Source organism: Podarcis muralis, chromosome 4, assembly GCF_964188315.1.
Source record: "Podarcis muralis chromosome 4, rPodMur119.hap1.1, whole genome shotgun sequence".
Lineage (NCBI taxonomy): Eukaryota > Metazoa > Chordata > Lepidosauria > Squamata > Lacertidae > Podarcis > Podarcis muralis.
The window spans coordinates 26,594,655-26,620,548 of record NC_135658.1 but is presented as its reverse complement, the minus strand read 5'-3'; the positions used below and the strand labels follow the sequence as shown (position 1 = coordinate 26,620,548).

General features: G+C 40.4%; 1 protein-coding gene and 1 long non-coding RNA gene across 6 annotated transcripts in view; one reads left to right on the top strand and one right to left on the bottom strand.

Annotated features, from left to right (window-relative positions):
• Positions 1–16,715, bottom strand: part of WASF3 (WASP family member 3) — a 41,526-nt gene extending 24,811 nt beyond the window's left edge. For 2 of the 5 annotated variants that reach the window (XM_077927102.1, XM_028726379.2), the window contains exons 1-2: positions 16,591–16,715; positions 357–499 (exon numbers count right to left, since the gene is read on the bottom strand). In XM_077927102.1, coding sequence (XP_077783228.1) covers positions 357–489 — 133 coding nt within the window. In that variant the 5' untranslated portion in view covers positions 490–499; positions 16,591–16,715. Of the gene's footprint in view, positions 1–356; positions 500–4,175; positions 4,497–15,727; positions 16,481–16,590 lie in introns of those variants that run through there. The other 3 variants (XM_028726375.2, XM_028726377.2, XM_028726376.2) reach the window with 3 other exon arrangements.
• Positions 16,716–17,151: 436 nt separating this feature from the next.
• Positions 17,152–24,760, top strand: LOC114595747 (uncharacterized). The gene is made up of 3 exons (XR_003706332.2): positions 17,152–17,256; positions 20,980–21,109; positions 23,579–24,760. It is a non-coding gene; the product is annotated as an uncharacterized LOC114595747 (long non-coding RNA).
• Positions 24,761–25,894: the final 1,134 nt, after the last annotated feature.

Below are 25,894 nucleotides of genomic sequence, written 5' to 3'. Positions count from 1 at the left end.
TGAGAGACTTCAGAGAAGTGTGACTAGCCCAAGGTCACCCAGCAGCTGCAGGTGGAGGAGCGGAGACTCGAACCCAGTTCATCAGATTACGAGACTACCGCTCTTAACCACTACACCACACTGGCACAAAGGAAGGTAAAAGAAAGAGGGAAACACTGGACCCAAGGCCATTCAGGATATGAAGTCAAGGTGGCAAGGCATTGATTTTACTTATTTTGATTATTCACATGCAAAGGTGCTGAGACTGCTAAACCCAAAGCCATCATGCCACTTAAGCCAGCTTCAAAACTGTGTATACTCTTCAAGTTTCCCTTAAAAAGAAAAAAACACATTTTAAAAGCCATCCAGTTACTTACTTAGGCTGCTTAGCTGGCGTATGATAGCAGCAAGAGTACTATTGGTTACACATTCTAATTCACTAGTAATTCCCTCAGGCAGAGCTCCTCTGCAGAGGTGTCGAGGTTCAATGTTCCTTTTGACTAACGGCATGATTCAGTGTCTGCCAAAACAAAAGAATAAAACATTAGTCTCACCCCACCACAATACTCCCCAAAACTTTTTTATAAAGAGCAGCAGCTGTCGTTGCAGTATGAGAATAAGACAGCATGGCTTGAATACTCATGGTGTTTGAATACTATTACTAGGCAGGGAAGAAAAAGGGCTGGCTCAGTCCTGCCCCACAAGGCCTTGTTTTGGGGTCTTTCACTGAGTTCTGCTGGTGTCCAGCCCATTTGGCAGGCGGAATGGATGCCTCTGCTCAATCTAACATAACCACCACCTAGGTGTTTGGGATTGCTGCCTATCACTAAATTCTCAGGAGAAATCCCAAGAAAAATATAAACCACTATCATTCCTCTGGAGACAAATATTAGACTAGAAATGAAGATTCTCATAGCAAATAAGTCCCTAAATATTTTTAAATATGTTTGGTAAATTAAGTATTGGATAGGACATGTTCAGGAGTTGTCCTACTTCCTTCTCAAGGTATTATTTACCTTTCATTTATTAAGAAAGCAACAGCAGAAAGTGTTAGAACAAAAGCCAATGGATTTTGTCATACCTAAACAGGACCTCCAGATTTAGAGTCAGTTGCTGGGAGGTAGTAACAAGGCAGAACTATTGCTTTTAGAAGAAGAAGAAGAAGAAGAAGAAGAAGAAGAAGAAGAAGAGGAGTTTGGATTTGATATCCCGCCTTTCACTCCCCTTCAGGAGTCTCAAAGCGGCTAACAATCTCCTTTCCCTTCCTCCCCCACAACAAACACTCTGTGAGGTGAGTGGGGCTGAGAGACTTCAAAGAAGTGTGACTGGCCCAAGGTCACCCAGCAGCTGCATGTGGAGGAGCGGAGACGCGAACCCGGTTTCCCAGATTACGTGACTACCGCTCTTAACCACTACACCACACTGGCTCTCTCTAGTGGGCTTCCCAGAAGCATCTGGCTGGTCACTGTGGAAAACAGATGTGGGACTAGATTGAATGCTTTTGAAGTTCTCTTCTGTTTGATATTAGACAGCTTTTGTCTATTGTCTTTTTGGTGCCTACAGAAGACCTTCCTTTTCCAACAAGACTTTTAAGGAAAGATCTCTTAAGTCTGCATCTCTATTGGAATTGTTTAAGATATTTTAATTGTTTTATCTCCTTAGGTAGGAAAGTTGGTATATGAATAAATAGTGAACCTTTGGTCGGATCCAGTAGTGCTGTTCTTAAATGAATTCCTTAGGTAGACTATAATCTACACATTATCCAGATATAATGTACCCACATTCCCAGCATGTTCGCCCTCCTGTCCCAGCAACGTCTACGCTGGCTTGGTCATGTCCACAGAATGGAAGATGGCAGAATCACCAAGGATATACTCTACAGGGAGCTCGCTGCAGGTACTACGCCAGTTGGCAGACCAACTCTGCATTATAATGGCATCTGCAAACATGACATGAAGGCTGACAACATTAACCCTGCCATGTAGAAATCCCTTGCAAGACCACCACAAAATCTGGAGACAATCAGTCAGGTCAAGTATCCACAACAGTGACCAGAGAAGGAATGACCACTAGAAGGAGTGCAGAAAGAAGAAACACTATGGTACACCTGCATCAGCACAACCAGACACCTTCATCTGCTCCAGCTGCAACAAATCATGTCTTTACAGTCACAGCAGGCACTGTAACTCTCCAATGGTTTAAATTTACCCCTGAAGGCACACACTTCCATTATCTCCTGAAACTGTCAGATGCCAACCAGATATAATGTAAACACATTACAAAGTTCCTTTCATTTCAAGTGGAATTTATCTTTTTAACAAACATAGGATCAAGATGAGCATCTGCTAGTGTCAGATTCAGCCAGGATTTGAACAACGGTTCTTAAATACCTACTCCCTATATAATGAAACAATTTTACCAGTCAGCTTTGCATATAAAGCTAGTTCACAGTCACTGGGGCAGGTCCTCTCTACAGCCTGTGTACATTAGAAAAGGTTACTGTGCCTCCAGCATGCCTGCAACATAATGTGCAACAAATGTGCACACAACCTTTCTGTGCTATCCTCTCTCCTTCGAAGGAAGAATGTACAAATAATTCACATATATAGTTCATCTCAGCTTTCAGCTGTAGAGCTAAACACTGAATAACGAGGGCATGTGTATTTATTTTCACAGAGAACCAGTAGTGTTACCTATCCTACTTTTCCCCAACCTAATTCCCTCCATATGTTTTGAACTACAACTCCCATTAGCCCCAACTGGCATCCAACCTGGATGAAATAAAATAATACCAAAGTAGCTTTGAACTAGCTATAAATTGAGGGTGGAAATCCCCTCTATTGAATCATCTGGACACAGCCTGACTGCAAAGGAAAGTTAGTAGAGAAAATAAAACAGTATTTTATCATTTTACAATTTCCCTCCCCTCCCATATGGAATCTTGAATATGCAGGTAGCTAACTATTCAACTGCCCAGCCTCAATATACAAACATAGTTTTGTATTGTTGTTCTCTTACATGATCAGATTACAGAATTAACAAAAGGTGCTAACAAGTTAATCCAGTTCTTAACTGTAAAGGGCTGCTCATCTGCATGTATTTATCTTCCAGATGGCTCTCAATGAATATGAGGGAAAAGGCAGACGGGCAGAATATATCCTATACCACTTGAAACTCTTAAATGATCCTTGGAATAAAGGTTAGTAACCCAGACTGCTAAAATAACACCTTCACAAGTTGTTGTGACTTCTATATAAAATAAATAGGGACAATCCTGTCAGTCACTTTTATGTACCATTGGTTTCGACAAGAAACACTTAGTTCTCCAACTGAAATCATTAGGATTTTAAAGTGCCTTACTTTGGCTGGAAAAGATCCACTATAATGCATAATCATGTATATCTCTGCAAAAGCCCATTTAAGAATTCACATATGATTTTATGAGAAGCTGATACATGTTTTTTCTAGAAATAACTGTAAGGTACAACTACTAGTGTTGGTTTAAAGGGGGGGGGAAGGGCGTCTAACCCAGCGATTCTCAACTTGTGGGTCATGACCCCTCTGGGGGTCAAACGACCCTTTCACAGGGGTCGCCTAAGACCAGGGGTCAGCAAGCTTTTTGGAGGGTGGGCTCCTCCACTGATGACAGCCTCTGCTGCTCGCAAGGGCAGGCACAGGAACTGCGCTTAGCAGAGTGGCGGCAGCACAGGTGGCAGCAGCATGAGCAGCAGTGGCAAACAGCTTGCTCCGATGAGGGACTGCTGGAAATGCACTCGGCCAGCTCAGCCCAGCCCCCTTCCTCCTCTTGGCCACGCGCAGCAGCCGCTCACCCATTGCCCAGGGCCTCAAACCTTAGCTGGCGATTTGCTACACTGGGAGGAGGGGGAGGTTCTGCCGCGGTGAGGGAGGGGGGGGGATGTCAGCAGGGCGAAACGGTGCCTGCGCCGTGGAAAAAAATCCATGGATTTCCCTCGCCAATCCACGGAACCAGCCATGGGCCGGTTCCGGGTGGCCCATGGGCCTTAGGTTGCTGGCCTCTGCCTAAGACCATCGGAAAACACATATTTCTGATGGTCTTAGGAACCAAGACACCGCTCATTTATCTGTCTCCAGGTGGGTCTGACCACATACGAGTACCCGGCATGATGACTTGCACATGCTTGCAGACGAAATTTCATCGTACTTTCCAAATCTACCTGACACTCCATTTGCACTAGCCAGAAGCCCATTCACAGTCAAAGTTGAAGATGTTCCTGAGGCAGCACAAGAGGAGTTCATTGAACTTATTAACGATGCAGCAAGAACTAATTTCTCTACAATGCCAGTTACAAAATTCTGGATCAATTGTTTGCAGTCATATCCTGTTCTGTCCGAGACTGTGTTGAGCCTTCTTCCATTTCCAACAACATATCTTTGTGAAACATGGTTTTCCAGCTTGTTGGTTATCAAGAAGTAGAGTCGTTGTGGAAGGCGATCTTCGTTGTGCTCTTGCAAAGACTGCCCCGAGAATTTCTGATCTGGTGAGAAAGAAGCAATCTCAACCTTCACACTGATGTTGGCTTTTTATGCATACTGTCGCAAAATGTAGCAATGTAGTTTACTGTTGCTATATTAAGACTGGTACCCATGCTACATCATGCTTCAAGACAAAATTTATTTCTAATTATAAATAAATATTTCACAATATATAATTACATATTGTTTTTGTGATTAATCACTATGCTTTAATTATGTTCAATTTGTAACAATGAAAATACATCCTGCATATCAGATATTTACATTACGATTCATAACAGTAGCAAAATTACAGTTATGAAGTAGCAACGAAAATAATTTTATGGTTGGGCGTCACCACAACATGAGGAACTGTATTAAAGGGTCACGGCATTAGGAAGGTTGAGAACCACTGGTCTAACCCAAAGCAGTGCATTTCTGATAGAGATGCCAAGCTAAGTGTACCAATCTTACTCATTTCAAGGTCATCAGTATCAAATACTGGGATGTAGCCAAAATAATAATGAGTTCTATTCATGGATTAGGGCTTTCCTATCCCCATCCTACTACAACCCCACCAACCCAAAATTCATCTGTGGAATGAGGGAGCCTTGGAAACATTATGAGATGAGGCACAAGTGGCTGTTGATGGAAATTACTAGGGTCTTGTTCAATACATATGTGTAGTCAGTTTTGTTGCTCTCATCCCTGGTTTGCTTAGGTTCCTTTATAATGGAGTGGTGTGTGTGTATTTCCTTTCTTTCACAGAATCTATGGCGGTGTACGTGGGGCTTCCAAACAGGCTCCCAGTCAGCACAAAGTTTAGTGTGCCACATGCTTTTGGACCATGAGTAGGGACCAAGTATATAGATCTTCAGACTGCAACAAAATGTTGTATAGACTTCTTTTTCACAAATGATGGTACCAAAGTCAAACTTTCGGAATCAAACTGTAGTTCACTCGGCTACTTTTGCAGGAGTGGGATGGAAAAGAGATGTGACAGAAAAGTTGTACTTTTCAAGTCAAACACGCTCAGAATAGTTTGTCATCCTGACAAAACCATAAATCTTGTTGATATTCAGCATTTGTTAAGATTCACTTACTGTTCTAGAAAATAACAAACCTCTCAATGCTATTTTCTCTTCAGTTCTGAAAGACTACTACACAAATTTTTCCATTATGTGCAACAAATCTAAATAATAAGATACGAAAACTGTAATTGGCCTAACTGAAAAAGAATGAGTACCCCATCTTCCCAGAAAAAGCACTTGGAATAGCAAATAATCACTGCTCTTGCCCAAGCTTGACAGGAAATAAGTAACAGACCCTTAAAAACATGGAGGAGTAATGGGGAACAAAACATTCCTTTCTCTTTTCCCCCTGACGAAAATAATGACAAACTGCAAACAAGAGCTGTACAACTGTAATCAGTGTTTCATTATGGTACTCATGTTGCTTAATAGAAATGAGAATTTGTGTGTCCCCACATCAGCAACAAAGCAAATGAAACAAATGCACCATCCCGCTGCACCTACCCCATTAGAACTTGAAAACAACAGCTTTTTTAGCAATGTTGAACAGAAATAATAAAACTAAAGATAACTAAGATAATACCTGATAAGAAAACTATAGAAGTAAAAGCGACCAGAAAGGAGCAAAGGGACTGTGACCTACATTCTTATCTCCACAAAATCGTCCAGGAGGACCTCCAGGAACCCACACATTCATGTACTGTTGTCAAGCCAAGGTTTGGCTTAGCAAGTCATGTGAACTGAGCCATTATTAAAGAACTTCAGACTGAGTACACAAATCTAGAACTTTCCTCACACATTCTGTATCATGAAGAGTTGCCTGTAAGTATGAAACTCAGATACTATACCATCCATGAACTCTGTCCAAAGATAGAATGGACTACCAACCAGAACTCCTGAATATTTTAAGTCGTTGAATTGAAACATACCTCAAGTTGCATTAAATCATAAAAGTAACATAGAATACCCATATTTTACCTTCTGAGTCACTTATGCAAACTGCAAAGTACTGCAAATCATATTTATAATGTTAAACAGGTTTTTCCTGAACATTCAAACTTTATGCCACTATTAAAAGCCCTGAAAAACAAAACAGATAGTTATGACTCCTGCAGTGCACTTACTACATTTGGTGCCTGAAGGGAGTTTGAAAATGTTGTTCAAATACAAATAGTCATGTTAAACCTAATAACCTTTTAAGACAAAGTTCTATTAACAGTAGGATACTGCTGCTGACAATGCAAGTAAGCAGACATATGCCGTCCCATATGAAAAACAACTCATCACCAGTGGAATTCTGTCACCCACTAACTTACCATTCAACTCAATCCTGGCCCTGACACATTTTGACAGTGGCAGTGTGCAGGTGCTGCCTTTGAATGGGAGTGAAGCCTTTTTAAAAACAAAAAACAAAAAAACAAAAATTAATAAACAATAACCTTCTAAAATGTTTTAAAACTTGGTTAAGGAGAATCAAAAGATAACTGCAGTTAAAGTCACAAACGTTTCCCTTGATCACAAGTTAAGACACAAGTGGGAACATACAGCATTGAGATCTTAGGCTGGTTCCTATATTCCTAACACGATGGAGTAATGCTCTGTCTCCAGTGGCTGCACACAGGGATGGGAGAAGAAATTCTATTCAGTTCATATTTAAAGGCAAACTGCAGCCATCCTTCAAATTTTGCAATGCTGGTCTCCAACCAAGTAATGTATGCAAAAATGCATATACTAGGGTAAAGCATGGATAGAAATGCATATATTGGTGAAAAGAACACAAAAATGCATATCATGGCAAACTGCTCCACAAAAATGTGTTTACTCTGCAAAAATACAGGAAAAAATTGAGTATATTAGGTATATTTTGCCCTAAAATGCTAATGAATTTTCATGAAAACTTTCCCTCCCAAAATTCAAAAACTGATGTGAAAAAGTGGATAACCAAACTTAAGATTGGAAAAATGAAACACAAACTGAAAGACTCTGAAACTGACATAGCAACAAAAGCAAAAATGTAGTTGCTTAATCATCAAGGAATGTGGTTCTCAACTGGCATGAAACAATAAATATTGTAGCAGGTGCAGAGACAAGGGGAAAAACACAGGGCAACAAAAACTGGACTGAAAGGACAGCTTAGTAGTGACTGTGGTGAGAGGCTACAAAAAGTTGGTGTGGAGAGGTCATTACATAAGCATAGAATGTCCTCTGGAGGTTTTTGTTATTAACAAAAAATGCCTTAAAATAATCAATATTATAACTGATTATTAACAACAGGCAATAACTGTCTGGCAGCATTTGCTTATAATTTTAAAGAACAGAGGGCACAATACATTCCATCCTTCTATATATGGAAGGAAGACAGATAACACATCCCAGTCCCTGCATCCATCACGGCCAGTGGCAGAGAAATGTCAGAGTAGGGAGAGAAATGTCAGAGTAGGGAGTCCTTAACTGCAATCCTTATGACATGGTCTGAGCAAGAAGGTGCTGGCTTAATTCACGAAATTAGCAACAAAGTTCACCAACAAGGAGAGGAAATCATCCAAGTTCTAGAACTAGCCTTTGGTCAACAAAGGCTCAAATCCATATGTGCAACTGCAAAGAACCCAAAAAAAAACAGAGTGTTACTGGTCCATTGGCAAAGTATGGACAGAAGTTTAGTCTTCTGGTATTTATATTCTATGTGGATATCATAAGCCTTTGATTGCTTTCCAGTCAAAGATGCTGACAATGGGAATTCTGAGCATCTACAGCTCCAAATACAAAGGTCACTGTTCCTGGATCCCCTGACACAGCAACAAAATGCTTCATGGTTTGATTTATTCTCTCTAGAAGATAGACAAGGGCTATATTCTGTTTCTAAATTCAAGTTGTGCTTGCAAAACACTTAACACTTGGCTGCAACATGTTTTGAAGAGAAAATTTCCCACATGACAAAAATGCAATGGTTTTGGCAGACAATATTGATGCTCCCAACAACAACTGTTTTTAAAAGAAAATGCACACTGAACTTTGCTCCAAGAACAATAATTTGCAGTTGCATGATGTATGTATATTGCTGGCTGATGTCAAATGGAATGTATACATGTAACAGTAATGTTTTGAATTCTCTTCAGTTCAAGATCATATAAATTCATACAAAGAAACAACAATTATTATTATTTTAAAAATGCAACTTAAGAAACTAAAGATCTTTCAAACATTCCATAACGAAAGGGAGGTCCTGTTGGTGCATAACTGCTTTTTGTATGGGAGAAGGTGGCTTGAAAGGGCAAAATAAATGGGGTGGGGGAGAAAACCACAATCAAAAAGAGAACAGACAATAGACAACTCAGCCACTAATGCATTGAAACTACACATCCTGATGCAGAATCAATACAATCTACTCTCAGAGGAGAGAGAAGGTACATTTTGGTTCCTGAAAGAAAGTAGCAGGACTGCATAGTAAACATGCTCAGATTTCCCTCTCCCCCACTACTAAGGAACAATTGGAAACAAGGCTCTCTTTTTTCACAGAGGTGCCTCTCTTTGTTACTTACATGCTACCATAAACTACTGTAAAACTGAAGAGTAGAAACTATGCACATGACTCAACAAGGAAATTGAACATTATTGAACATATTATTTGTATTCTGTGTCCTCCTTACTCAACTGCCTGCAAATAAACTGGATAGATCATTTTTTAAATATTTTAAGCATCAAATATTAAATCTACTTTGCAACTTAAAACTTTTTAAGAGGTTTTTTTTTAAAAAAAAGAATGATTTGCTAGCTTATTAATAGAAGTCACAATCTCTTATTTACTAAATATTAGATATTATTCATTCATTTGTTTGGTCTTCACCACTAGTACTCGTTTTAGCCTAACTCCTAAGACCACGTTTCAAAGCTAATGCATAAGCATTTTTCAGGACAAAATGTTTTGCAACTCAATCTTTTCAAAGATTTCCATTATGGATGAAGGTCCATAAGTGTTAACTCAGTTAAGAGCAATATAAGGATGCAAGATTAATCAATATTATCAAGGTTACAGAGAAATGTTAGCCATGATTGCCACCACAGCTCAAGACACAAATCAGTGGGGAGAGAGTTAGAAAAGTGACTAAAGTGTAGTAAAGTACTTTTACATACACATTTTTCACTTTTGTTGCTGTAGCACAGTATTTAATATTTGATGTTAATCAACAATATAGAACTAAATGATTGTCAGTTCTAGATTGATAAGAAGCAACAACCATGCACATATCATAAGCCATTATTAATGAGGTATCAAACCACTGTTACAGGTTTTATCCATCAGTTATAAATAAAAACTGCCAGTTTAAGGGAAGCAACACTATGAGCACTGTAGAATAAGGTTACCAGACTTTCCCATTTCCCAGGGACAGTCCCTGGATTTACAGATCAGTCCCCATGCAAAATCTATTGAAGTTGAAAAGTGTCCCTGGATTCATTGAAAAAAATCTGGTAACTGTAGTGTAGCACTGTATTTTTATATTAGAGTACATTTGTTAAGTCTGTGGGTTCCTAAAGTCAGTGATATTTTCTACTGTTATTGGTAGAGTATTTCAAAAGTGTAGTGTCACTTCACACTTCCACAAAGCAGAACTTCCCAATCAATACAGAAGGCAGTATTCAAAAGGATCTATTTGTATGCAGGCCATGCTTAAGACAAATTGTGAAGCTAGCATGTAGCCAAACATGCACAAAGGCTATTCAGCAGTATGGGCATTTTGTCCAAGTTCTTTCAGTTAATTATGGAAAAGAACCAAGCACGAGAACCATAAGGACTTTGAAGAGACTGTCCCACAAATGAATAGAAGCTGTATGTTTAATTATTATGATTATTTATCTACTACCAACAATGCACACAGAACTTTAGGGTCGCAATACAGAAAAAGAAAAAAAAAGACACAAAGAATACTCTGCCTCACATTCCCATCATACTTCATGAATATAGAAACAATATGAGGTTATACTGGATATATTTTAAAGGGTGAGAAAAGAATGATTGAGAACTGTGGCTCTCTTTCCACAAAAATAAATGGGGACAAATCAATTTAACATAACAAATAATTTATTATTATGAATAGCTCCATTATTTTAATTCATATCCACTGAGATATGAAATCTATAAAGGCTTCAAAAAGTACTCCAACACCTCTGGAAAGTTGAAAGAGATGTCCTTGTATACAAGAGAAGGGAATTCAATCTGTTGAATTTCATTGTACACAGGTCGTACATTGACAATAAAGTTATTATTATACTAGGACCTGAGAGACCAGGGTTTAAATCCCCACTCAGCCATGAAGCTCACTGGGTGACCTCAGGCCAGCCACTGCCTCTCAGGCCAAGTCACCTCACAGGGTTGTCGTGGGGGATTAGATGAGAAAGGGGAGATTAGATGAGCTCATTGCAGAAAAAGGTGGGAAGGAGGTATAAAAATATAAATATTTTTTTTAAAAAAAATCAGCATCATAAAAAAAGTATTCCAACACCTGTTTAATTACCACTCACTCAAACAGATGTTGCCAAAATCCTAAAAACATAAGCCAAGACAGGTAAGGCAAATCAATTTTCAGTAGAATACAGTGGTACCTCGGGTTACATACGCTTCAGGTTACATACGCTTCAGGTTACAGACTCCGCTAACCCAGAAATAGTGCTCCAGATTAAGAACTTTGCTTCAGGATGAGAACAGAAATCGTGCTCCGGCGGTGCGGCAGCAGCAGGAGGCCCCATTAGCTAAAGTGGTGCTTCAGGTTAAGAACAGTTTCAGGTTAAGTACGGACCTCCGGAACGAATTAAGTACTTAACCCGAGGTACCACTGTACCTATGTATGCTTGCGTTTGTTGCAACAAAGCACCATAAGACTTAAAAAATTTCTTATGGCACAATATTTTGTGGACTATAATGCAGAGAAACAGTGTAATCTATTCAGAAGTAATTTCACTAAATTCAGTGGGACTTAATCCCAGACAAGCATGTACAGAAGTGGTGGGAACCTCAGGCCTGGGGGCCAAATGTGGTGATACTAGGCTCACCATACATCTGAAAAATTCCTAACATGTGCTGGTTTTCGGATGTAAAAATGTATGAAAATGTGATGGGAAAAGCAGCGGAAACAGCTCAAAAAATCTCAACCATTTTGATGGTTTCCTTAAAAAAACTCAACAATTTTTGGAGTCTTCCTAAAAAAAAAGCAACCTTAGGCGGTACAGTCTTCATTATCTGGCCCACTGGATTCTCCTCAGGCCCCACCCTCTCCTCAGCCACATCCTCTTCCAAGGCCCCACCCCTGCTTCATACACTCCTTAAGTATTTTTGCCTGGCTGGAATGTGCACTTAACAAAGCACTGATAAGGACCAAAACTGTTTTGCTTTAGTACTGTTATTGCTTTGCATGCATTCTGACCATGCCCTGAAACATAGTCCTTTTGCTATTTCATATTCCACTTTGTGTTCACACTATCAGTGCTGCTGAACCTGCCATCCAAATCTGTTCTCGAGCAGGTTTGGGTATCTAAGCAGACAAAAGTTAAAACAATTACCCTTGCCACTGATGACTGCTCGCATGTTGTATTACGTGGCCATAGGAAAAGCTTTGTGATTCTTCTAAAAGCTTAACTACACATTAATGGGTTTTAAAAAAACAACAACATCAGGCATGGGGGAGAGATGATTATCTGAACTTGAACAAATTGATGTTACTACTGTGGCTTACTAAAACAAACCAAGTTCAAACCATAGTTCCTGAACTTGCTTCCACAGTTAAAATTAATCACAGTTTGTCCACGTTTATAACTAATACTAAAATGCTGTTAACTGAGAACAGAAGGAAAAGCTTCTGATCTCCTTCGCACAGGGGCACCTAAGGAGGGGGGGGGGCACAAGCCAGAGACTCATTCACATAACAATAAACCATTAATGCAGTTAAAGCAGGAACACAATACAAGTTGAACTGAACAAAAGGAATAGATAAAATGCCAGACAGATCTAAAGCCAAACTCTTTTTGTTCAGGTGACTATTCCTAGGAAGCACATATATTTATGCATAAAGCTCTTTAGGCATGCTAAAATTAGTATGCTAAAAGTGTTGACCACTTTCTGAGGCTGAAGAATTAAGCACACTTACTAGGAACCAAATTCCACTGAGCTTGGAGGAGTGATGTAGGAGTGTACTGTGTATATGTATATGTATATGTATATGTATATGTATATGTATATGTATATGTATATGTATATGTGTGTGTATAATGTAAAGCAGAGGGAGCCAACATAGAGCCTTCCAAATGTTTTGGACTACAACTCCCAGCATCCCTGACAATTGGTATAACTGGCTGGGGCTGAAGGGAGTTGTAGCTCAAAACACCTTGAGGGCACAACATCAGTGACCCCAATGTAAAAAGTACATTCTATTCAGTTGGCATATAAATATATTTACTAGTATTCTAATAACACTTTGAATATTACATTTCATCTACACTCTTTCCCCTAACTTTCCCCCTAATGATATTTCAGTTGTTGTTTTTTGCAGTAACAAAAACTTTTCAGATAAACACAAGATTAACAAAACATACTTTTTTAGTTTTGTTGACTACATACAGTGGACGCTTGGGTTGCGAATGTGATCCATGCGGGATGCATGTTCGCAACCCGCAATGGCGTGTCTGTGCACGCGCAGGTTGTGATTTGGCACTTCTGTGCATGCACAAAGCGCGATTTAGTGCTTCTGCACATGTGCGACCGCCAAAACCCGGAAGTAACCCGTTCCGGTAATTCCGGGTTTTGGCGGTCCGTAACCCAAAAAAACGCAACCTGAAGTGTCTGTAACCTGAGGTATGACTGTATTCCAGTTCAAAACTTTCCAGATAGCTTGTGTCACTGACCTTAAGACAAGTGGTGCACATTTATTATACTGCATGCCTATATATATCTACTCAGAAGTAAAACCCATTCAGTTCAATGGGAATTACTCCCTGGTAAATGGGTTTAGAACTGCAGCCTTAGACATTAGCTGGTTTACTTAGCATACGGCAACAGTCTAACAAAGCTGACATCACAGTATAGAAACTAGTTTCTATGATATTCTGCATATTTTACCTTCTTACTACCACAGCCAAAGAATTAAGATCTCTTGAATCAGGGTTTGTTAAACAAACCAAGAACATATAACACTGATAACAGCCTTTATGATTCCCTACCTTTGTTCAAATAATTTGAAAAATAAATGTAGTACAGGCGATTCTCAACTTAGGCAGTGGTTACGTTCCAGGATACAGCGTAAAGCCAAAATTGTGTATAGTCAGAACACATTGCATTCAGTGGCAGGTGGAATTGCCAAAGTATTTTTTCTGAGGCAGGAGACAGCCAAGAATGCACAATGATTAACAAAGGATTATTCCTAATCATAGCAAGTAAAAAATAACTTTTACTATTTGCTCCCCAATTTTACTACTGTATTTAGAATTAATGCTCCAGGTTCTATCTGAGAGTAGGTCACATTGTTCCCCAAAACAAGGACTCCACCTAATAGCCAAGGCATCTATTCACACAGAGCTATTAATCAAATCAAGGCAGCATCTCTATGACATTTTCCTGACTTGGGGGGAAAAAATCAGAAGTATCAATACCTTCCTTACTTCATAGCTTTGTGTATGGTTTTCCTCAAGCTTCCTAAAATGCTGACTAACCAACTTCAAACTACTTTTCTTTGAGCACACATGAGGAGGACAGTAAAATCTGCTGAAAGGAAATGTCTCACTATGTCAAAGCAGCCACAGATCATGTTGGCATATCTGTTACAGTGCCTTGGGAGATGCACTCATCCATCTACAGTGCTCATGCATTAGCTCTACCATCAATCTGTGCGGTCTGCTATTGATGTCACCAACAGCTACAACATACTGTTTTTTATACTAATGGGCAAGCACATACACTTAGCATTTATTTTTCTTATGTTTCTGAGTACTTCAGCATCAAATGTACACATCCCATGGGAGTCTAACTGCAACAGATGAGCACAAGAGAGAGCATACAAGGTATTAATATGTTAACTATTAAAGGTGTTAAAAGTTGTTTGCCACTTTTTAAATCGTAGAAGGGTGCATCTACTTTTGGTAGATTTGCACATACCCCATAGTAAACCATTCCCTTGGCTTCGGGTGTTTGAAATGATTGTAGAGAAGGCAATACAGATGTTGAGTGTTAAAGTCCCAGTGATCCAACACTGCAAAAAAATAATAATCCACTGGCTCAGTTCAAACATGATGACCAAACATGTTTTGCACTACCCAGTTTAGAAAGCAAACCATGGCTGAAAGCTACTGTCTTACTTTCACTGTCCATCTACCCAGCACTCACCATCATAGCTTCATAAACTCACTACCATCTCTATGGTTCAGCAGCCTTAGGAAATAGAGCAATCGTCATAATGGTTTTTGAATTCAGACATTGCATCAAACATCCATTAGCACAGATCTTGGATGGTGAACCACTCCAAACCATGGTTTCTGAAGGTGGCTGGCAAACAGCTGGCAAACCATGATTGTATTCAGACATGCTTAACCAATTAAGTTTACCTAACCATAGTTTGGCATCATGTCTGAATTGACCCAGAATGCTTTGTGCCTGCTAAATAGGTCTGTTTTTAATAGTACCTCCAAAAAAAGTGAACTACGGTTGTCCAGTCACACACTCAGATAACTGGGCATCATAAACAAATTTGTTCTCTAGTGAATCAGGATTTTATCCTGATATAGCAAGTTATCTTAACATTCTGCATACTTTGACAGTTTTAGAGAACACTTTTCTTCACTTTTTGCTTCACCACTAGCTAGCCTTCACTTGTTCCATTTTCTCAGCACAAAGGCAGAATAGGCAACTAAAACCACCAACCCCTCACTCACCCAACAAAAGGAAGAACAGAGTAGTTTTAAAAACATAATTATGTGTAGTCTTCTTAGGGAGTTAAAGGGGGACCTAGATTTCAAAGCTTAGGGGATCTCTCTCTCTCTCTCTCTCTCTCTCACACACACACACACACACCGAGTCAATAAACACACACAAACTATTTTTTAAAAAATTAAAAACGTTATCTAGGATCCTAATCTCACACAAACCAAAACCCTAAGTAAATTTCTTTAGAGGTTGGTTGTATTAAAAGAAGAAAAGACAAACCCACAGAAAGCAACACTATATATCTTAACGATTGTGGGTTTACCTGCTTTCAGGACTAGAGATTTGCACACTTAAGCCAGATGGAGCGGTCGAGCCCTTTGCCCGGTTTAAAGCAAAATAAAGGAACTTCGATCTGGAGTGGGAGGAAGACAGCCTGAAGAATGATGCAAATCTCTCCCTTTAAACAACCGCCTGTTCCAGAATGGAGAAAGCAGCCAGCAAAGCGGGTCACGAATTCCCCGGGGGCGACTTAATGTATGTGTATATGGGGTGAGGGGAGGGGGGTGGGGCGCAGCCTCTCCCTCTCTCCCCTCCCAGCACTTTGTCTGGGAAGGAGGGGAGCGGGAGAAGGAGAGTCTCAACTCTCTCTGAGAGTTACGCCGTATATATCAAGCGGGCAGCCGTCCCGAAAGACAAGGCGACACAACTCGCTGGCCCCAAGAAACAGATACCGCTCATGTCAGTCTGACCCGGGTCGGCCAGCCTCGTCCCCCTCACACCGCATGAAGGGGCTCCGAGTGGCGCTAAACCCACGCGAGGCGGGGCGTGTGAAGGGGGCCTCAGGGGATTATGAAGGCGCCTTCTCGCTCACTCTCCGGGCGGGAAGCATCGAGTGACCATTTCGCTTTAAAACCTCCCCAGTCGCAAAACTCTTCGGGATTATGAGATGGATAAGGAAGGTGGGCGGGGGAAGACGCCGGGCCGCCTCCGCTCCCAAGCCATGGAGCAACACGCTTCGAATTAAAACCACTTCTCCAGCCCCCCACCCCCACCCCGCCGCCTTTCCTCTCTTCCCTACGGTTTCCCTCAACCGCATCGCCAACGGGCGCTTCTTCTCAAAATAAGGGCTTTTGGGTGGGCGCGCGCTTCCCCTCTCGCGTTCTAATCCTCGCCCCCGCGGCATACCTCGCGCGCGCGCCACATTCCATCTGGCTCGACTACAGCAAGCGGGCGCGGGGCTCCCAGTCTACTCCCCACAGGCGGCAACGGCGGCCAGGCAGCGGGCTCAGCTCGGGAGCCATTCAATCCCCTCCCCCTCGGCGCCCTCGAGCGTGTCGAGGACTAGTCCCCGCCCACTCGGTCCTATCTAGGCTAAGGATGGAGGCGGGCAGAAAGCGAGCGCGGGAGGGAGGGAGGATTTGTATCCGAGCAACAGAACTGATCGGCATTCTCAGTAGCCAGTGAGAAGGGCAGAAAAGAGAAGGGCTGCTTTCTGCCTCAGGGATTACTTTAAAACACACACACAAACGGCGTTTGCGTTATCCCTTTTCCTCTTCGCTTTACGGCTCTGGCAGCTGAACCGAATTGGCTTCCCCTTGGCTCTCGCCCATCCCGACTTCTCACAAGCTTCGCTTCCTTTCCTTCCGCACATTATCGCTTCCCCAAGGCCGCTAAAGTTTTGTCTTCCTCACACACACAACCTGTAGGACGGACTCTTTCTCCTCACGACTCCCACCAGCCTCCGTTATTCACTCAGGACCGTCAGGAGCGCCCTCAGGGCAGGACCTCGGGGGAGAGAAGTCAGTCGAACAAGCCACGAAGGCCTCAAACGCAGCAGCCCTTTAGAATTAGGTGAAGTCAAATACAGTACCTGTGTCTAAAAGGGGTCAGGGGATTAGACCATGAAAGCCAGCATCTCAGACAGGGGGGATTCTCCTGCTGGGTGGGGAGCCACTGTAGTAGCCTCCCTGCTGGGGTGTGGTTTATATGTCACGTAATATTTCAAAAATCATTTCAGTAACCGTAGAATTGTAGTAGTAGTAGTAGTAGTAATAAATTTTATTTATATCCCGCCCTCCCCAGCCGAAGCCGGGTTCAGGCTTAATAATAATAATTAATTAATAATTTATTATTTATTCCCCAGCCACTCTGGGCAGCTCCCAACAGAATATTAATAATTAAAACACGATAAAACATCAAACATTAAAAACTTTCCTAAACAGGGCTGCCTTCAGACGTCTTCTAAAAGTCAGGTAGTTGTTTATTTCCTTGTCATCTGATGGGAGGGCGTTCCAAAGGCGGGCGCCACTACCGAGAAGGTCCTCTGCCTGGTTCCCTGTAGCTTCACTTCATTGCTGCAATGAACAGACTAAAAATCCCCAGTATATTATCAAAACAAAAACATAACCTAAGAACTGTAAAACAACAGCTTACCATGCACATAGCTGGCAAAACCAATTTTAAAAATCCAAAGAATATGCGATACCATTTATAGAACCTTAGACAGAATGAAGCACCTCACTTCAGGAAACACATTTTTTTTCTGGATACAGGGCAAGGCAAATATAGAATCGGTTTGTTTTTATTGCTATGAGGGGCACCAGTTGAAATATCTGCCTCCAGCATTATGAATGCCTTAGACTGCCTCCTCAAAGTTTAAGGCATCTTCTCTGCTCATCTACATTACATTGCAGTCAACAGAGAATCCAACCCTCTAGTTCATCCTGTTCTTACAGTGGCCAAACAGATGCCTCTGGGAGGCCCACAAGCAGGACTGGAGCACAAAAGCACCCTCCCCTTCTACAGTTTCCGACAACTGGTATTCAGAAGCATACAGCCTCTGATAGCCATCATGGCTAGTAACCACTGATAGACTTTACCTCATAATTTGTCTAATCCTCTTTTAAAGCCATCCAAGGTAGTAACCAACACTGCTTCCTGTGGGAGCAAATTCCACAGTTTAACTACGCACTGTGTGAATAAGCATTTTCTTTCATCTGTCCCGAATCCTTCAACATTCAGTTTCATTATATGTTCACGAGTTCTAGTGTTATGAGAGAGGGAGAAAAACTTTTCTCTATCCACTTTCTCCATGTCATGCATAATTGTATACATTTCTACCATGTCACCTCTTACCTATCATTCCTAAGCTAAACACCCCAACTCCTCATAGGGGAGTTGCTCCATCCCTATGATCATTCTGGTTGCCCTTTTTTGAACCTTTTCCAACTCCATACTATCCTCACTGAGGTAAGGCGACCTGAAGTGATTCCCCTTCAAATCATTTGTATTTGTTTCCCAGTAAACCATGTTCAGGATCAGAACGTTCCTGTTTCTCCACATCTATATAACGTAAAAGCACCATACTGGAGCACCAAAGGGTTTAATGAGGGTTTTCATTTTGCACTGCTGTCATGGGTGCTTGCATTGTTGCAACTAGCAGGACCCCAGGCTTTGAGTATCTGAGGGGCTGATATGTTGGTTAGAGAAGGAGAGAATGGTCGAGGGAGGCCCCTATCGTGCTTGCATTGTGAAAGCTAACAGTGCCTGAATAATGTGGTCAAAGCTCTCTTTCCTTGGTTGCTTTCTTCTTGTTTTGTCCTTTGCAGCCAGGCCTGTTAACAGAGGCTTTTGTTTAGTACTTTTCAGGCTCCTTTACAAAGAAAGGAAGTCAGACATCTTGTGAGTAAGATTTGGGCAGGTGTGGAAATCAGCAGCCAGTTGAACTTGTAACAGTTTAGAACGTTTAAATAAATATATCAAATAATAATATTAATAGTAATGGTGATTTAAGTTCTCTTAAAATCAAATGATAGCCCACAAACAGCCACAAATGGATAAATGTTGTGGATGGCAGGACGCACGGCCCATCAGTTAATCACTGTAAACCTTAGTAAAAGGGCAAAGGACTGGGGATTTGTGAGAGAGAAGGCAGGTGGGAAGGGTATAGAGATGGAGATGGACAGGTAGCATAATGACTACAATAAAAGGCATTAAGGCCTCTGTCATGCCTGATTAAAAGTAAGCAGCTTGGCAGATTTGTTGGCTATCAAAGCCTGAAGTCTATACTTATTTGTGCCCCAGTTCTTTATATGCTTACTAATGCATACGCCTCTGACTTAAGCAGAGCTTGGTTACTTTATCTTGCATTCATATATATATATATATATATATATATATATATATATATATTCTGCATATATACAGGTTTATAAATTAACAATAACAACAAAAAATATTTTTTCTGGATCATCAGAACAGTTACAGAGTTACCTGGTGTTAAAATAGAGTAAATTGCCGTATTTACACAAATGCACCATCAAATGTAATGTGCACCCTAATTTTCATGATGCACGGTAATTTGGCTAAAAAAGGTGCACATTACATTTGAGTAAATATGTTATTTACAGCTCCCATCAGAATCAGTGTATCATAATGATTATTAAGGGAACATTGATGTGGATAAGGTGAGATTAGTGCTGAATCAGCTTGTGAAAAAAAATACTTTTCCTTCTAGACTCTTCAAAAATGTCTACATGCCTTGAATGAGATGATTGAATGGGGGTGTGTGATATAAAATACATAATATCAAATAATATGTAACTGATGTGTTACTTCCAGTATTATTACTAAGGCAGACATTGTGATATTATTCTAGTTTGCTGTGTGCATTTCATTTTCATATTGGATGAGTTGTATGTGAGACATTCCAGTTCAATATTTTTTTCTAGGTGTGTTAATTTTTTAAAAAGAAGAATCAATAAAAAGGTCCCCAAAAAAAATCAATAGAATCTGTCAACAATGACAGGGTGAACACACAAAACATCACAATGCTTAAAATGTTCACTTTGTTTAGCACAGTACTCAGTTATTGATAATTTGTCCCTTGACAGAGTAAGGCAGCTGCCCAAGCATATAGTTGTCAGCCATGTCTTTTGCAGGAAGAAAACAGAGAAATAAAATATATTTTAAATATGGCATGTACTTGCTTGACATTGTGGCAATTCTATTTTCCCCCAGTATGCAGAAGGTAACTGGTCAAAATAATTTTATAATCACAATTGAAATATACGTTTTATTTAATCTTTTTAGATAGAAAGAGATCACTTCATTTCAGTATACAAAAAACATACATTTATTTAAGGTCAAACTCTTCAATCACCTAAGGGAAATGCTGTAATAGTTCCAGTGATGCATATTCTCTGGCCTGAGTAGAGCTTGTCCAAGGCATGGAGTAGGAGTCTTGTTCTTGGCATGACAGTGTAAGTCCAGTAGGCCCCTGGCCAGCTTAACTCTCTGAGGCCTGCAGCAAGTGTACCTGGCTGCTCCCTTCTGCACGGGTCTGCATATTATTCTTTTTTTTCTGTTCAGCAATTTGAAAGGTAATATCTAAGATGAAGCAAATCTATATACAATGCAATTCAAACCAATTACTCAAATATGTCTATATCTATTCAAGTTATGTCACATATGCAGCCAGACATGAATCCAGAGCTTGCAAGAATTCTAATGAAAATGTGAACATAATTTGTGCTGATGGTCTACGTAAGAACCTGTCATGTTTGTTTTTTCTAGAGCTCTCCAGAAACACAACACAGTCAACGAAAGTTGTGACCGGCTGGCACATATAGACAAACCTCTCTACATGGCTTCCTTGTTTGCAGAATAGAAAACGGAATAACTGTGAAAAATAAGCTATAGAAATGTAAGTCAAGTCTTGGGTAGCAGATCTTTTCTTTAGCTGATAAAATAATTGCAATTGTGCTAAACTGGTAGAGGTAGACGTTTTTGGCAAAGAAAGCCCCTTATTTGAGAAAAAAATAAGACAATGTAGCTGTTAAAACTGAAAAGGAAAGTAACTGCAACACAAATAGCAGGCAGAGAGCAAAGCTTTGAAGGGGTAAAGGCACATTGTTTAATTTTAATTTTTAAACCGGATTATCATTATTATCATCATCAACATCATCTGTACATCAGGCAATTTCCTAGAAAACAAAATAATTCTGTTTCAATTTACTTTATGCTATATAGTTTTGGAGCATAGATTTGATGTCCCATGAGGTGAATAAAAACATTCTAGAAGGGCTTGGTCTGCTTAGAACTTGGAGGAGACAAATGACAGAAAAATACCTGGCTTACAAAAAACATTTTTTTTCCCTTTCAGTAATTTCAGAAGTTTATCTTTAGCCATCAAATGTGTCTACATGCTACTCATTTATTCTTACCTTACAATGTTTACATTGTCTATTGTGATGGGAACTTACACTCTTGCATGTTGTATAGTTCTTAGTGGGATGAATAAAAGCATTTCATCATTATTTATTTATATCCTCTGCACTAGGCTCCCAAAGCTGCTAACAATAATAAAAAGATAAAATACACTATATATATAGTGTGTGTGTGTGTGTGTGTGTGTGTGTGTGTGCGTGTAACTATTAACGTGGGTTTTTTCCCATAGTGTACTGAATTTTTATATACCTAATGTCTCACTCTTAATCATATTTAAAAGGCATCATGCCCCACTTATGTAAATAGAAATGCAGGGGTGGAATTCAGTGTCACACTACAGTGAAAGTCCTGTCAGCACAAACATTGAAGCTCGTCAGACAGAATGATCCCCCCTAGCACAGTGTTCTGGGGGTTCCCCCAACGCATCCAAAGCAAATTTTAGGGGGCCCCAAGGGGTGGGGTGAGAAAAACCCATTGCACAAGTGAAAGCTCTCATACAGGACTTGTGCTGACAGGACTCATTAGGTGAATTCCTCTTGTGTGTTTAGGTTCATAGCCTAATGTCCTGACAACACACTTATAGTAGTTAGAAAATAGTAGTTAGAATAGGGCAAAACAATAACTGTTGCATCAAGAGCTGGATATCTGGTGCACTGTCATTGGTTGGTACTATTAGGCTGACAACAATCAACATTACTGGATGTGGCATGGCACAAAGGCATTTCATAGTACAGGGATGTGGTAGAAGCAAGACTAGGGACCAATCATGTACAGGACACCAACAGGCAGCATGTTAGGATGGAATCACACCATTTGCTGAATACTTACACACATAGCACTTTGCATAATATTGTAGCTATAAGACTAATATTCAAGACTTTGGTGGAATTTGTTGTTGTGCATTGATGAGTTTACACAGTATTGTGTGAAGAGATATTCCCTAGGCACTCTTGGAATCTTATTAAATAAACATGAATCAATGGCCAATGTTAACTGAAGGCAAACTGTGTGGGTACAGCTCTGCATGATATGCAGGGGCACCCTTCTAGTTCACACCAGAGACCCATTCAATTTTCCAGGAATTTCTTGTGTTCAGTTAGAAACGACCCAAACCATATAAGTAGCTAACAATTCAGAGCATGGACGTGCAGTTTGCCTTGTCAGAGGCAGCCATGCTGTTGGAATACAGTTCGAATTCAGACCAAATCATAGTTGTCAACCTTCCCTTATTTGGCGGGAAACTCCCTTATTCCAGTGCCGTTTCCCGCTGCTATCCCAGATTGTTGATATCCCATAAATTTCCCGGATTTCAAAGGAAGCAGCTCCTCTCCCTCCCTGCTGGCCAGGGAGGCTCCTTAACTGCGTTGCTCAGCTGCATTGCTCACCAATAAGGAGTCTGAGAACAACTGGGGGGTGGAGCTTGCATGCCTTGTGCCGATCAAATCGGCTGCGTTGCCTGGGGACTCGCCTTTGCTTCAGCGCTTCCCAACGGAGAGGTGACAGTGTGGTTTTCCTTGCTGCTGTATCCCTTTGCCGGGTGGCTGCCCTGTGGGAACCACCACTTGAGGCTTCATTTGGTTCCTGGCTGGGCTTTCTGCCTTTGGGCCTTTGCCTCGGACGGGCTTTACTCTCTCTCTCTCTCTCTCTCTCTCTCTGTGTGTGTGTGTGTGTGTGTGAGAGAGAGAGATAGAGAGAGAGAGAGAGAGAGAGAGAATGTGTCACTTAAGCTGATAGTAGGAATGCTGTAGCTTCACACAATGTATAATTAACTTGGGGGAATTTTTTACCGCAGGATGAGGTGAGGCCAGTACTTTAGATTTACAAGGGGATCTGAGAGATGAATGGGCGATACGGTTTGTCAGTATTAATGGACAGCTAAATAGAAACTTAACCCCAAATGTTAGGACCAAGATTCAAATCCTGACTGGGAAACTTTGCTTACTAGTAACATTGAACCATGAGGACGAGATGGTTGGACAGTGTTCTTGAAGTTACCAGCATGAGTTTGACCAAACTGCCGGAGGCAGGGAAAGACAGGAGTGCCTGGGACAGGTGAGGCTGCTGATCCCTTATTTTCAAATCTGAAAGTTGACAGCTATGGACCAAATTAAAACTGTTGGCATTGCAAGTACACAATGTAGCAGGTGTTTGCGCGAGAACATATAACACGTTTTGCCACTGTGGATACATTGTGTTACCATCTACATTCTCTTAGTGACTAATGTACACACATTTAACAGATTAAGGAACTAAAACCAATTTATTAGGTCAAACCCACTCTCCATCCAGACTGGTACTTTATTTTACAAAAGGCCTGGCTGACTGAGTTGCTGAAAGAGCACCAAAGCAATAGCAACATCCAGTTCCTTGTCATTCACATCCAGTTTTCCTACACTCAGAGATTGAGAAAATATGCAGTAAATCAGAGCTTTCCAAACTCTGTGTGTTGTGACATGTTAGTGTGTTGACTGCTGTAGGTGTGTTTCACGAATGCTCCCTGTGTTCCTCCCAGGGCTGGAAAGGGATTAGTTTAACCTCCAGTTTGCTAGTAAAACTGAATTACGGTGTATTCAAATACTGCATGTCTAAAAAATGTCACCCACATTAAAAGTTTGGAAAGCTTTGTGGTAAATCATCATTAAAATACAAACAAGCTTAAAGTATTGTGTGATATGACTTCATCCACCATGTAAATCTCATATTTTTTTTTTCTGTTTAGTGGAAATATGCAAATTGCTTCAGCATTTTTATGGGTGTGTGATAAAAGATTATTGGAGTAGCATCAGGAATACTGATAATGCTCACTGTGGAGCATTACTAAATCAAGACATTTATTGTACCATCTTTTCTGGATCAGATAAATTACTTGAAATTACTGCCCTCCAGTCAATTTATTTCAACAAGGCTTCAGAGGCTAGCCATTAGTATGAAATATCCCCATTGAAGTCAGCAGCAGAATTACCATTGGTAATTAATGGTTTTAATGGTGATCACCCCCAAATTGTGTTTTGTTACTGTGGTGAACACCTATGGTCAATAGAATATATCATTTTGTCTAAGCTTTGTTGCAAATTCTGTGTGATTAACCCATTAGCAGATATCCTTATTTACATATAACCAAGAGAGAACAACAATATTATATGTATCCCTTTAATTTGTGGTGACCTTTGAGAAATCAATACTTCAATGGCAGTAAGGCTAATTACTTATGGGGCTTAAAAACAGCACCAAGGCTTTACTATGTAATTGCGTGTTTGATTAAAGTGCATTCCATTCATTTATCAAGCAAGTGATCATTCAATAGTAGTACAAGCATCTATTCAGCACCATGGAGAGTACCACCTCCATTACCTACGGTAGGTGCCATAGAACAGACAGCAGAAATAGTGGCATTGTTTCTTTGCCGTCTTCTAAAATTAGGAGGAACAATTGTTCTCTTGTGAGTGGCTCACCTAATGCAAATGCAGCAAACTAATCACAAGCTTTCCTGCTTAAGCATGAGCCTTAAAATCAGGCATGTTCATTTTCTATCCCCGGGTTAAAAGAAATGCTTTTTCAACACCACTTGGATCTATTATAAATAAACAACTCTCCAGAAAAATAGCTATTGAATGTATATCATTCTTCCACAAATTCTGTAACAAAAACTGTAAATATAAATGCATCCCCACCATTGTGTTTATTGAATGCAGACAGGCATCTCAAATCCTTATATTTTATCATCAAGCAAATTTTTAAAGAATTATTTTGATTCAGTTTTGGCCATTTGTTCTCGATTCTATTTTTAAGATTTTAAAGTTTGATGATGCTGTAATTATTTTACCCTGATACTTTTTTGTGAATTGATGGTTTATAAAGATTGTTGTAAATAAATAAACCACGCTATTATAGCAGAGGGAGTTAAGGTGAAATGGTAGATTCCTCACATTTTGCCACTCTTCAGAGTTTCTTAGGTGCTGCTTGCTACTTAACATAAGGATTGGTTTAGTAATTATTCAATAAGCTCCTTAAGCCAGGCAGGAACCTCCTATAAAACACCATGTAAATGACAATACTTGACTAATAATTATTTCCTCTAATAGTAAACTCAGCTGGTGGGTGCTGGTAGAATTGTAGCCCAAACAGAACCACTGAAAAACAAGATACCGGTACATCAGCATGCTTGGAGGGAACCCTAAAGTTTGCAGAAGTAGATGTATATTTAGGAAAAATATTAAATGACCCCATCCCTAACCAACCCATTGGTGACTGAGCATGCTCT